Source organism: Schistocerca piceifrons, chromosome 8, assembly GCF_021461385.2.
Source record: "Schistocerca piceifrons isolate TAMUIC-IGC-003096 chromosome 8, iqSchPice1.1, whole genome shotgun sequence".
NCBI classification, from domain to species: Eukaryota; Metazoa; Arthropoda; class Insecta; order Orthoptera; family Acrididae; genus Schistocerca; species Schistocerca piceifrons.
Genome location: NC_060145.1, coordinates 130,368,821 through 130,383,384, shown reverse-complemented (window position 1 = coordinate 130,383,384; position 14,564 = coordinate 130,368,821). Strand labels below are relative to the sequence as shown.

Here is a 14,564-nt window from a genome sequence, read left to right as displayed (position 1 = left end):
AAAAATATCGAGTGGTGTCAGGTCTGGGGAATGTGGGGGCCATGCAATTGGCGTATCATTGCCAGTCCATTGACCTGGAAAGTGGTCACTGAGAAAATCCCGGATGCCAGCCAGGTAATGGGGTGGTGCACCATCTTGCATGAAGTAAACATTTCGTTCTTGGTCATCCTCATCGATCCATGGTATCAAAAATTGTTGTAACATATCCAGGTACACTATCCCATTGATAGTTCTCTCACAGAAAGAAAGGGGCTGTATGCTTTGTTCTTGCTCAGTGCACAAAAAAATTCAGTTTAGGGCTATCACGAACATGTTGCAATGTTTGATTGGATTTTCACTGCCCCAAATCATACAATTTCGTGTGTTTATCTTGCCACATTAGTTGAAAGTTGAACTCGTCAGAAAAGATGATTTTGTTCAAAAAATATTCATCCTTATGTAATCGATTTAACATATCTGCACAGAAATTCTTGTGAGCAATTTTATCAATATGTTATGGCTTGTACGATCGTCAATCTGTACAGGTTTCGAATGTAAATGGTTTCCCAACACATGCCAAACAATTGTATGTGGGATTTGCAATTTGTGAGATGCACACAGTGCTGATTTTCGTAGGGCTGTTGATAAAACGTTGTCCCACTTGCTCAACAACGTTGTCAGATGTGCTTGGATGGCCTGATGATTTCCCATGTATTAGGGAGCACCCTACAAAACAGTTATGCCACTCATAAATCGTAGGCCTACTAGGAGGATCTTTAGCGTACTTGGTGTGGAAATTATGCTGAACTTTTGTTGCCGACTTTGGTTCTTCAAACCAAAACACACATGCTGGCACTCCTTACGATGTGACTCGGCACTAGCGAACTACGCAAGACAAAGCTTGACGTATTTCCCTGCAAATTGACACTACAATCACCTCTGTAGATACTGTGAATTAATTTGTATAAATTTTCAAAGTTGTAAAGTCCTGTTTGAAACACCCTGTATGCAGGGTGATCCCTGTGAAAAATTTAATTATTCTGGCTCAGAGATCTCAATTCTTTCTCTTCTCCATACACTTGATTTTTGATGCAGAAAGTATAATGCTGTACAAAAATTTTTCATGGCATTGCAGCAGCAACAATGTAGTTTTGTGTAAAGTGCACTTACTGTGCATGGAGAACGGAACAATAGTCTTGTAGTATGCTTCAATATAAGGTGGGTTTCACAAAACCATGTGCAAAAATTTATTTTACTAGCCTTTAACTGCGATATTGACCTGAAAGTACCTACAGTTTCTTTAGTATAGTGTGTATCAGTGATTTAGGTAATGAGTGAATTGACAAAGGGTCAGTAAGAGCTGCATTTAAATTTCTGGAGGTAGGAAATATTCTTCATCCTATCAAGGTGAGTTATTGGAACTACAATCCCTGCGGCAGCACACAAGTACTCACACACTCTCATGACTAAAATGCATTTGTACATGACACAGTACCATATTGGTATGTCAGATTTGCTATGTCATAGTTCTCTTAACAACTTTTTCACTGGAAATTCCTATGAGATCAAACAGAACACACATTCATCAGTGAAGACACGTTTCATTACAAAGGCGGAACAGTTTCACACAACACTACAGGAGAGATTTCTCCCGCAGTTCTGTGAAGAACAGTGAGTACAGAAGGGATGCTGAATCAAGTCCTATCTTGAACCCATTGCTACTTAGGGCACTTATATGTAGTGCATGCCGATGGTTCAGTCAGTTAAGGCATAGACTGACAAGTTAGTAAGGGTATGGGCAAGAGTAGCATTTTAATGGAAAATTTTTGCTTCTCAAACATGTGATGGACTCTTTCACATGTGTTTGGAGGAGGCTAAGGTATACAACACATATGATTTTAAAATTTGCATTCTTTACAAGCAGAAGAAAGAACAAAGTGACTGTGAAACTGTTGTTGATACACTCCTTTCCACGTATGTTTTTAGTGAATGGTTGAGTTACAGTATGCACGTGAACATGGACTACTGTGTTATTCTGTTGGTGTTTGCATGAACAGCAGTGATAGGTACTTTGCTGGATAGTTTAATTATGCACAGCTGGACCCCCTTTAACCCTCAAGCATGTGTGCCTGTGTATAAAGCGCGCCAACCAAAAATAAAATGATTTGGTGCAGTTCCGTTGTTTCACAATTGCAAACCTATACCTATTCCTTCATTATTTGCTTCATGTAAAACAGCAATAAATTGTGTTGTCATACGTCCAAGTGAGCAATAGTAATTTAAAATACGAAGCGAGGTAGGTGAGAAAAAAATTTTATCCTTGAAAAAAAATGACCCCGCTTCTAAACTAGCAACATAATCCCACGTTGAGGGAGTTGTCTAACAGATCATTGGTGATCGAATAAGCAGCTGGCTGGGATCTGATGCAACTGCACTGCTTAATGCTTTGAGTGGGCCATTACTGTCTCTCTAACACCCATTCTTGGCAACAGAGTGCTATAGTCAAAATTTATTTCATTATTGTGTATTAAAACAGTGGTATAGCCATATTATGTAATCTTATTTTCTTGTTTTTTAACTAAACTAAGGGTGAACTCAGATTTTTATCATACATGACTTACCTGGGTAACATAAAGAAAGCTATTCATTACATGTGTACAAAGTGCACCGCGCACACACTCAAGGGTTAAAGATAGCATTGTCGATTTTTCTCTATGTAGTCAGGACCTCACAGAAGCACCATGCTGAATCAACAGTCTCTTATTATATAAACGACTGGTTTTGGAACACGTAAGTTCCATCTTCTGGTGTAAAGTCTAATAATGAAAATATTATGTTAGAAGGCAATGGGAGTGGATCCTCATCCCATTGTTGTCATGAAACAGGTGTTCCATGTCAAAATGATAAAAGTGGCACTTAGAAAAATCTGAAAAAACCAACATAACAGCTGGATACCAAAAGTCATCAGTATCTTGAAACTTGTAAAATGCAATAAAGAGGAGAAGAAAAATCACATATTGCTTGGAATTACACAACTTGCATAAAAAGAATTCCCCTTGGTTCCTGATCAGGAACACTAACAGGAAAACTATGTAATAGTAAATACTACTCGTGGGTACAGAGGTCACGCATGACCCATAGTGCAGGTGGAGTATGAAACATATGTGATTGCTGAACTGTTTAAGTTGGAAAAGCAGGCAGAAACAGCAGAAGAGATGGAAACAATCTTTTTGTAATAGAGGTCAGTGCATCCATTAATTTTATCGAGAGAATTTGTTTCTTTCAGGACATTTAATATCCAACCTTTCTCTAGTGTGTGTAAAAAAAGCACTCCATCTTCAGGCCACAAGTGGCTCATTGGGACCATCCGACCACCGTGTCATCCTGAGTGGAGGATGCGTATAGGAGGGGCGCGTTGTCAGCACACCGCTCTCCCCCTAGTTAGGATAGTTTTCTTTGACCAGTGCCGCTACTATTCGGTCGAGTAGCTCCTCAATTGGCATCACGAGGCTGAGTGCACGCCGAAAAATGGCAATAGCGCATGGTGGCTGGCCACGCCCGACAGCGCTTAATTTTGGTGATCTCACGGGAACGGGTGTATCCACTGCGGCAAGGCCGTTGCCCTAGAGTGTGTAAGACATTTAAATTATTGCTAACCTGCTGCAGCTGATGCTGATTGTCAATCAAATGCATTGTCAAAGCTGACCTGGAATTGGCCAGGTCTTTGTGTTTTTTAAACCTTGTATCAAAATTCCTGCACATCTGACTGATGTATCTGCTCTTTCACTACTGGCTTGTATTGCACTCAGCAAGATACATGCCAGTGTCCCTTAACCTACTGTACAATACGTGCCAGTGTCCCCTAAGCTACTGCCAAATTTTCTGGTGTAAAAAATGCTGGAGCTATGTTTGCTGACATCAGTTTCTCTCCAATCCTTTCAGATACCTATCCCATGCTGTCCCAGCCTTCACTAGTATTTTTTTTTAAATTCAAATTCTCAATAGTATGATTGGAAAGAAACTTACATCAACTTACATCATAGTTGCACAATAAGGAGAACTCTTTGTTTAAAAGTTCCAAACTTCCACATACGTCTAAGCTTAACAGTTTGACATATTTAGAATGTATCATTGAATCTCCTTTTCTTTGAAGGAAAAGGACCCAGAATGACAGCTAATTTGCTATCCTAAGTCAACAAGCAGCACACTTCTGTATGTACCTAGAAAGATAGCAATGTATAATTTAAGAAGTGTAGCTTCCACAAAGTGAAGCCAACAGCTCAATCGTTCAAAACCATTTCCCTAGATAAAAATCAACCAAGTTGTGCTTGTATGTTCATGACATTGAGAGACTTTGTGTACCAGCTGAAGGTATGATGCACAGTGGGTTGTAATTTAGAGTCTCTCCTGAATCATATTTTCAAGATTATCTGCCAAAGAAATTAAGTGTAGATTGCCAGGCAAATCTCTAAAGCCAGTGAGTAGACATGCTCAAGTTCCCTACCTCCTCCTAATTTTTTCCCCCCAAATCACAAGCAACACAGCTAAAGTATCAAGTTGATTTATTCATTCCAGATTTTCAGAACACCTCCAAGTGATGGAAATAGTAAGTTTGGGGATCTGAAAAAGGTGTCTCATCCTCCTCCTTACTGGAGCAGAGATTGTATGGATCTATTTTAGTGCTATCCCATTAATGTGATGACAACATGTAAGTACTAAATAATCTGTGGGAAGAATATGGGTTGCTTGTCGTGGTAAGGTGCTATTATGAAACCAGCAACTGGAGGGGGGGGGGGGGCTGTTGGGGGGGGGGGGGGCATGCTTGGCATTACTAAATTGCAAGGGCTAGTCCTTGTTCAATCTGGAAAAATACATACAGTAAAACCAAGTTTTTACTTCCCTGCATTTTATGTTTTCCTGCTTTTTATGTTCATTTTTTATCAGTCCAATCAGAAGTGCTATTCTCTCAATACAGTGCTTTCCCATTGTTAATGATTCTGTGTTACAGTATTTCCCACATTTTAAGTTTTCTTTGACATTATTATTAACTTCAACATTGATTTTTATACAGATCACTGCAAAAAGTGCATTGTATTCCTGCTTAAAGTCAGCCTTGTAACAAAGCAGAAAACATAGACTATACACAGTTATTGATCATGTAACTAGCTTTAGAATAAGCGAAAGTTTTATTATTGTCGTGTTGGGTCTTGGCCGCCTGTGTTACATGTTTGCAATGCTCGGGAAGCTGGGGAAGTATTCTGAGTCACTGTCTTAATTATGGTCAAGCTCTGATGATAGTGATTCTAGTAGCAATCTTACGAGCTGATGTTAGACATAAACTTTCCTCCTCAAGACACTCAGTAATATGATGACAATTTCCGCCCTCTTTTTCACGTAGGACATCCCTGAATAGAGTGACATCTTTGTTGGCAATAAGCTGTGGGTTTTGTGCCTACTGTTTATGAAGATTGGCAACTTCAGTCTTTTGACGAATACTGTGTTGCAAGTTTTATTTACCATAAGTTTATGATGATTATCAATAACAAGTCTCATTAGAACATGAATATCCGTTTATGTGGTTTCAGGAAAGTCTTTTGCTTTCATGTTTTATTTACGCCATTGGACATGATTGTAATATTTTGAGGCAGTTGATTGGTAGTGCATCAGGTGACAACGATGAAGGGTTTGATGCTTTTTATACTATGGAGAGACAAGTAGAGTTCCTTGCTGTTAGAAAGAAACAAAAACAATTATTTCGGATTTTTGTAAATAAGCAAAATTGTTTTAATTTCAGATTTTCAACAGTATAAAGAGAATGACACGAAGGGTAATTTATTCATTTTTGCTTGGTGTGTTTCTTATGCTTTCCTTTATTTTCCTACACATTCTTTTTCCTGCATTTTACAATTTTTTGGGATAGTCTGCTGAAAAGTGTAAAAAGGGAGTCTAACTTTATAATGTGTTTTCTTCATGTGCCTTGTTTTACAAATGTTGAAATTGTGTCTTACTTCACCATATCTGTAACGCATTCCATTTGTAATTGAGACAGCAAAATGTTCAGGTGTTTTACATAGAAAGTAATTTCTCAACAAAAAATTTTCACTTGTTTTGCTGTATTTTGAGTGGGAAACGTTTTTTTCCAGTCTGTATATATACTTGTATTGATTTATTGTGTACTCTAAAATTTCAGGTTGTGTGGTTCCTGGTGCAGGAGCATTTGAAATATCTGCGTACCAGGAACTTTCTCGTTATAAGGATGAAGTAAAAGGAAAAATGCGATTAGGTGTCCAAGCGTATGCTGAAGCTCTACTTGTTATTCCAAAGACTTTAGGTAAGTGTAGTTGGTAATTACATATGAATATTATAAGTAAAAACGAGTGGTCTCTGTGTAAAAAATATGTGCAAAAATAATTTTTCTGAAGGTAATGAGAATAGGTAGAACATTTTATGTTGTCGTCATTAGGTTTGCAAAACTGTAAAAGTATTGATGTTTTCAGAAAGGTTGTAGGAATGGATTCTGCTTGTATTCAGAAACACACATTCTTCTTAATTTCTTGGTGCAGATATGTTTCAGCACACATGTCCTATAATTTTTATGACAAATATTAATTACTAGTATAGTGAGAATTTTAAATCCAGTAGTCTCTGCACAAAATACTGTGGCTGAAAGAAGGGCGGAGAGCAGTAGTGTGGGGGTTACGCCCAGACGCTGTAGGGGAAATACTGAGCACTGGAGGGAAGTGCTGTTTTAAACTGAAGCTCACATTTTTTTAAATATTAAATGGAGCCTCTCCACCCCCACAACCACACATGCAAGGCCATCATTCAGAAAGGTCTGTCACCTCTTCTTTGGTTAGTATATAAAAAGAATTCCCCTGAAAATGCGATTTATTTTTACTAGGGTTGTTAAACATTTGTAAATTTCAGAGAAACGTCATGCGTGCCGAATTTTGAGAAAAACCTACACATTTCGCTTGTTACCATGTTAAAAATTGCTTCTTTTGCCGAAACATGGCAAAGTTTACAAAATGTGTTGTGCAGACACAATTACGAGAGACTTCTAAAACAGCGGTTGATTAAATTTATTAATTGAGAAACTGAGAAAAAGTAAGATCAGTAGCTTATGTAAAAGCACATCCCAAGTACAATTTTTTTCATTTCGAACATTTTAGAATTTCTCGTATGTGTTACTTCAATGTAAATATCACAGTAACTATGACCATTAACAAAGTAATGGTCACATCATCAATAACCTGGTATATAAAGCTATAAGTAACACAAAAATTATTTTTTTTACTCGATGTTTCTGTAGAATCGTTTCAGAAAAATTGCAGGATATGCGCCCCGATTCTGTCATCGCTGACGGGCCAAAAGGCAGCGCGCGCTGTCGTCCTTCCGTTCTGAACAAATGAATGAATTCTCCCAGTTCTTCGGACAAAAATTGGTCATTGCACATCAGCCACCGTGCCCTCTGCAGGCCCTACTTTCGGTAGTTTATAAAACTGATGTGTAGTGTTCTTATGCTTCAGTCTTCATGTGAAAAACATGTGCATGAGGATAAGAATGTTAGAACAAATCATAACAGGCTATACAACTGTTAATATTCCACGAAGTCTGTGCTCAGATTAAAATTTCCTCATGATTGATGTTTCAGCAAGTCAAACGATAAGAGACAGCTGCCATTCAGTCATAGTCACATGCTTGCTGTATTGCCTCTTTTGTACCTACATAAAGCGCCTTGTGACGTATGGCTGGCTGCACACTTGCAATGCTGCCCCCCCCCCCCCCCCCCCCACCCATCCACCACCACCACCACCACCACCACTGCAATCTGTCAATCACAAAGTAATTTTAAGTGGGTTATAGCCCATTAGTGGGTAGAAATCAAAACATATTCCAGTAACTTTCACATACGTATTTCTGTTCAATAACTACTAAACTGGTACACACAAGTTATAAAGTTAATCTGAAATTGTTGTTAAGTCATCAGTTGCAACCAGCAGTGATGTTTTAAATTCTCGTAATTATCTGATACCATCATTGGTGCAATAGCTTCTTTTCAGTGATGTATATGCCAGTGGCTTATAAATGCTTATGCTCGTCACTTTTCTTAAACATTTGTATACTGGAGCCAGTAGTAAAATGTCACAGTTTTGGCTAGTATAAGTCAAACAATATCTCCCTTATTATTTACAGCTGTGAACAGTGGTTTTGATACCCAAGAAGTCATTGTGAAATTACAAGAAGAAGCAAGAATAGCAGGGGAGCCTGTTGGACTTGACATAAACTCTGGTGAAGCCTTGAAACCAATGGACCATGGCATTGTTGATAATTATATTGTGAAAAAGCAGATACTGAACTCTTGGTATGTTTGAAATATATGTAAATGTAAAGAAGAGAATATCTCTCTCTCTCTCTCTCTCTCTCTCTCTCTCTCTCTCTCTCTCTCTCTGTGTGTGTGTGTGTGTGTGTGTGTGTGTGTGTGTGTGTGTGTGTGTAAAATTAAAATTTCACTTCTCACTTAAGCTCAGTTCCAAGTTTGAGAACTTATCCAATGATTAAGTTTAGAAGAAAAGGAAAACCACCTACTTATAAAATAGTTACAGTGTGGATCCTAGTTCTTTCCACATTAACCAATTCACAACATACTGTTATCTATGAGATATAATATTTGCAACTTAACATGCCTTGTAGAATTACATTTCTCTGCAAACAGCTTTTGTTTTGAGACACTCATAATAGTATCTTTAAACAATTCACGACAAGTTGAGCCACAGAAAAAAATTCATATAAAGGCTCTTCTTCATTTTCTTCTTTGTCAATAGTAGTTATCTAAGGTACTGAAGTTGCTCTCACCTGTGTCATTGCACTTGTTTAGTTCAGTTTGTTGATGCAAAAATTGATTTTAAATGGCTACAAAGAAATTTGATAATTAACAAGGTTGACAAACCCACACAATAAGATTTTTAGTAGCTCAATCCTCACATAAGCTTTCCTGCCATTTTATTTTGTATCTACAGGCATACTCTGCAAACATCCATTTGAGATGTGTCTGTTGTGCAACCCCATAATTCAGTGCCATAGTTAAGAAGAGAGATACATAGTCCTATCCAACTATTAAAAATTTTATTATAGATAATCTTCTTTGATATGGCTAGTCTTCAATAGCCATTAAGGAGATAAAAACACTACTGGTTTTCCCATGTTGCTTTACTCTTTTACCTGACAAATGTCTTTGTTATAGAGAATTTTGTATGGAGCATCAATCACAATAAACGTAATTTCTAATTAGTATTTTCATTAATTTTTCCAATTAAAATTCATATCCACATGCTTATAGTATTTTAAAATATGACACTGTTCCTTATTGTATGTTATCTCTGTTTTCAGCACAGTGATTGCAAGCAACTTACTTCTTGTTGATGAAATCATGAGAGCAGGAATGTCTTCACTGAAAGGATGAAATCCGAATTTTTGAAGCTCCCAACTGTCACATTATACTTATTTTGCTATTTATAACATCTTTTAACTTATGCATTTTGTCAGTGAAAGTTATGGTGCATTCCACAATATTTCACACACTGCAGACTTGTTACATTATTGAATAAAAACTTTAACAGCTTACTGTTACTTATCAGACAGATGTATTTAACTTTTTTACGAATACATGGCAGTTTATAATTTCACCAAAAGATTAATTGTGTTGTTTCTGTAACCCGCAATAAACTAGTTGAAAGTAATTTAATGTATTGTCTTAATAAGACCCAAAAGCCAATATTGCTACTCAAAGAAATATTAAGTGATACAAATTTATAAAAACCAATGTATAATCTTAAGTTACAATTATATCTGAATGATGCTAGAATCTGTTAAAACTTGTACTTGTCCCGATTATGAGTGGTTCGGTGCCATCCAAAATTTATGAAACTATACACTGGAGTAATCTGCTCCCTACTGTACAATACATGTTAACAGATGTACGGAACAAAAATTGACCTGTGGAGTCTTGAATAGTGTGGCACACTTGAGTATTAAAGATATGTAGTTGACGTTGTTTGAATGGATGAAAAATCTATTTACCAAGCAGTGGCAGGGGGAAACACACAAAAGATATGGAAATTAGCGAGATTTGAGTCTTTGACGACTCCTGGCAGAAGGGTTGAAGGGAAAGGAAGAGTGATGAAAGAAAGAGAAGGAAAAGACCATTTTCTTTGCCACTCTTCATTTTTCTTCAACCCTAATGACAGGAGCCGCCACTGGATCCAAAAGCTCCCATGTTTCTGTGTTTTCATAATTTCTCCTACCACCAAATGATGATAGATTCTTTATCTATCCATATTATATTTTCAAACATTGTGAACTACATCACCAAAAGTGATCATTGTCATGTCTGGGATATTGACCATGTTTCTGCCTTTAGTTGCTTCTTAAGTGGTTTTGTGGCCTTTTTTTCTTTCTTTCATGTTTCCTGTGTATGTTCTGGGATAAAGCATGGTGGTTGTTCTGCGTTTTTTAGTTCTTGTAATAACCATGTTGTCTGTGTAATATGTGAACTTCATATGAGTTACAGCAGATTTGAAGTATGTCAGATATCAACTAAGGTATTGATTTGTCTGGGCTAGTACTGTCGATATTTTAAAAAATATCGAAATCCGATATATCGATATTTAAAAAAATATAATTATCGGCCCTCATTGCATCGAAAAAAATTGTCAACATATTGACGGAAAAAATATCAGTGTACTGGCCAAAAAATACTGACTGCACATTGTAAATATACTGCCAGTTTCAGAACTGTACATTTCAGTATTGATTTAGTGTCAAATATTCTGCACGTCAGCAAGCTTGCAGCCTGCTTATCCTCCTCAGATCAAGAACTGAAAGGAAAACAATGCACATTCACGCTTGGCGATAACCAGTTTTTAGGTAACTGGCACAATAAAAGGACCTGTCGTTCGCTTTCGTTACGTATCATATTTGTCTGGAACACTTCATGTCGACTTCCATGGTTTTTCATTTCTGCAAATGCAAGCAACCTCACAGTTGTAGTGTCATATCAGAATTGCGTGGCGAAGTTGAACATTGCAGTTTCTGTTGGTAGCACCAAGTGCTAATTACATCAGCATTTCCCCTCAGTTGTCTCCGCCTATTGCAAAGACCAATTTTGTCATTTAGATTTTTGTTAGTCAGTTTCAGCAACTGTTTTTGAAAAATGCAGATGTGAAGAAATAGCACACTTGTTGTATTAAAAATTGTTATTTAACGCAACTGGTGTGCTATTTCTTCACATTGGATATCCTGTTCTTCCATTTACATTTTCGATATTTCTGATAAAATGACCACAAGTCCGAACAAGTCAGTAAGAAAACTGCCCAGGAAATTGATGTTAGTGTCGGAATGGCCCACACAGCTGTACAGAAAAAATTAGAACTTTTCCCATACAAAGTGACAGTCGTGCAAGAACTGAAAAATGCTGATCGTGGCAAGAAACTGCATTATGGTCAATGGTTAAAAAATTTTGTTCAACAAAATGGAAGGGATATTCTTAATGAAACGTTTTTTACTGATGAGGTGTGGTTTCATTTATCCGCGTACATGAACTCGCAAAATTCTCATATGTGACGAACTGCAAATCCTTTGTGTATTCATTAGGAACCACTTCATTGTGTGAAAATAGGAGTTTGGATTGGAATTTGTAGACATCGGATTGTGGGTCTCATATTTTTCAATGAACAATAAACACACAATGATACTGCAGTGATCTTCTGTACCCATTCATAGGAGAAGTTGTGTTAAGTGAAATAGTGAATGGTTATTTTCAACAAGATGGTGCAACTATGCATACAACTCGGGTTTCAATGTCACTGCTTGCTGATGTTTTCGGTAAACGCATAATTTCGCAGGGGCTTTGGCCTCCACTATTGCTTTACCTAACACACCTGACTTTTTCTTCTGGGGTGCAGCGAAAGTAACTGTCTATAAAAATAGAAATGTCACAGCTTGGGTTTGGAAACATGATTAGACAAATTGAATCATGTTATTCAGCAACTGGGGGGACACTTTCAACATTTAATGTGAAAATTTTTAAGTAAAAATGAATAGTCAATAAATTAATAACTTGTATTTCACTGAGTTTCAGTTTGGTATATTCACTGCAGCATATGGCACGCGCGGCTAACAATCATACGGCACTGCGGAGAGACTTTTTGAACACCCCCATACAATCCCTCTAATCTCAAGATTACAATTACCACATATGTTTTTGTTAAAGGATTTAAATAATATATGTGAAGAAAATGAACAGTGTCTACAACTTACGTACGAGTGATGAAGTCCTCTTTCGCCTTAGTGGTTGTCAACAAATAGAACTTTCAAATTGGTCTGGTGAAAACCCACATTGTCTCCATGAAACTCCTCTCCATTCAGAAATAGTAACAGCTGGGTGCACAGTGTAAATTCAAGCAATAATATAGTCGGACATTACAGGGTGTTAAAGAAACTAAATACATATTACAAAGTATTATGTTGTTAAACTGCTAAAATTTGGTTCTCGGAGGAATGAATACATTGTCTAGTTCATATCCATTGCTGCTAGATTTTGGTTGCCCTCTGTTTGCTTGGTTACTGTCAGGAGCAAAATGGTTAATTTGCACCAGAAATAATTTTTTGTCAAGTTTGCGAACTGTGATTCCGTGATTACAGTGCAAAGACGTTTCATATTGAGGTCCCAAAATTGATTCTCCAAATGGAGGATGGACTATTCACAGATGTTATCTGCAGTTTGTAGACACAGGATATGTATGTAAAAGGTAAAAGTCCTAGCTGCCTTCATGTTTCTGACAAAAATATCGCATGAATTCAAACAGTTTTCAAACATCGTCCGACAAAATCAACTTGTTATACCAATTAGAAGTTACAACTGTTTACAACAACAATTTGGTGGGTTTTGATACACTGGTTGTTTATGTAGCCGTATGTATTACAGCTGATACAGGCTCTACATCATGACGTCAATCGTAAAGTGATTTTTTTTTTTTTCTCGCACTCTTCAGAATGCTATTGACCATAACGATTTTGCACAATGCATTGTTTTCAGTGGTGAAGTGACTTTCAATCTTAGTGGGAAAACATAAAAAAAACACTTTTGATTTAGGGGCTTACAGAACCCACATGCGCACACTGAACGTGTAAGAGATTCACCCAAAGTCAATGTGTTGTGTGATATCCCACTCATCTGTTTACAGACCATTCTTCTTTGATGGATACATGGTTAACTGTCGGCAATATCTTGCTATGTTACAAAACTAATTCTTTCCAAGGCTGAATAAGGACAACTTCCAGAATCAAATTTTCACTCTACAGTGGAGTGTGGGATGATATGAAACTTCCTGCAGATTTAAACTGTGTACCAGACGGAGACTCGAACTTGGGACCTTAGCCTTTCGCAGCAAGTGCTCTACTGACTGAGCTACCCAAGCACAACTCAGGACCCATCCTCACTGCTCTAATTCCATGAGTACCTTTGTCTCCTACCTTCTGAACAAGGTAGGATATGAGGTACTGGCAGAATTAGAGCTGTGAGGACATTAAGGACAGTGTTTATGCACTAACACTACCACAAAACCTAGAAGAGTCAAAGAACTGCTCCCATACAGCAGTAACATCAGAGATGATGGACATGCTTAATCTATTATGGGAGGAACTGGGTATTGATGTGACATTGTTCATCTTGGTGGTGGAGCACATGGTAAACATTTGTAATCTGAACTCGAGATATTTGTAAATATGTCTGTCAAGTTTCATAGTTCTATGTCTTGCAGTTTAATGTTTGTTCAAAATACGTATATATATTTTTGAAACATCCTGTGCTTTGTTGAAGATGAACACTAAGACAGTAAATTTTAAATGTTACACTGACATGTTGGTAATATTTCCTCTGCCTGAATTCGAGGCCAGTGATTCAGAAGAAGAAACAGGATTGTGCAACAAGCCAAACTGTTGCAGTGTCAGTTGACTTATTTACATCTGCATTTCAAAAGTCTAATTAACAGAAATGATGGTCTTCCATGGCCTACCCATTCACTAGATTTATCAATTCAACTTTTTTCTTTGGGATTACTCAAAGTCCAAAGTTTTCGAGGAAAACCAACCAAGAAGCAGAAATGACCTGAAAGAGCAAATTTGCCAAGAAATAAACTACACCACTGCAAATGTTTTGCAGCGTCATACTACATCTGACTGTGTGTGAAATCGATGACGCCATCGGAGTGATAACATATTCAAAAAATAACATTAAGCTTATCTATTAATTTCTACTGGATTCATGTCAAAAAAGAAAATTTGTTTAAATCTCTAATCTGTGTGGCTTTTTAATCTTCTCATTTGACTTCTTGAGCCTGTATCAGAGACTTATGAAGCTGGATAAGTTCTTGCCTTCTTAATGAGATGCCGTTACCATAGCATAAGTCATTTGTGGGGTTTGCTGTGTGCATAATGCCAAAGTTCTCCACCGCATCACAAGAAGAACCAGGTAGGATTTGTTAAGAGAGAGGATCCAATTCACACAGCAGGGACTGGACACAACA

At 37.3% G+C, this 14,564-nt stretch overlaps 1 protein-coding gene across 1 annotated transcript in view; it reads left to right on the top strand.

Moving 5' to 3' along the window:
* LOC124711966 (T-complex protein 1 subunit zeta) overlaps nt 1–9,719 on the top strand; it is a 69,033-nt gene extending 59,314 nt beyond the window's left edge. Inside the window, 3 exon segments of the mRNA XM_047242249.1 lie at nt 6,170–6,310; nt 8,176–8,344; nt 9,370–9,719. Coding sequence (XP_047098205.1) covers nt 6,170–6,310; nt 8,176–8,344; nt 9,370–9,442 — 383 coding nt within the window. The 3' untranslated portion in view covers nt 9,443–9,719.
* The last annotated feature ends 4,845 nt before the right edge of the window (nt 9,720–14,564 follow it).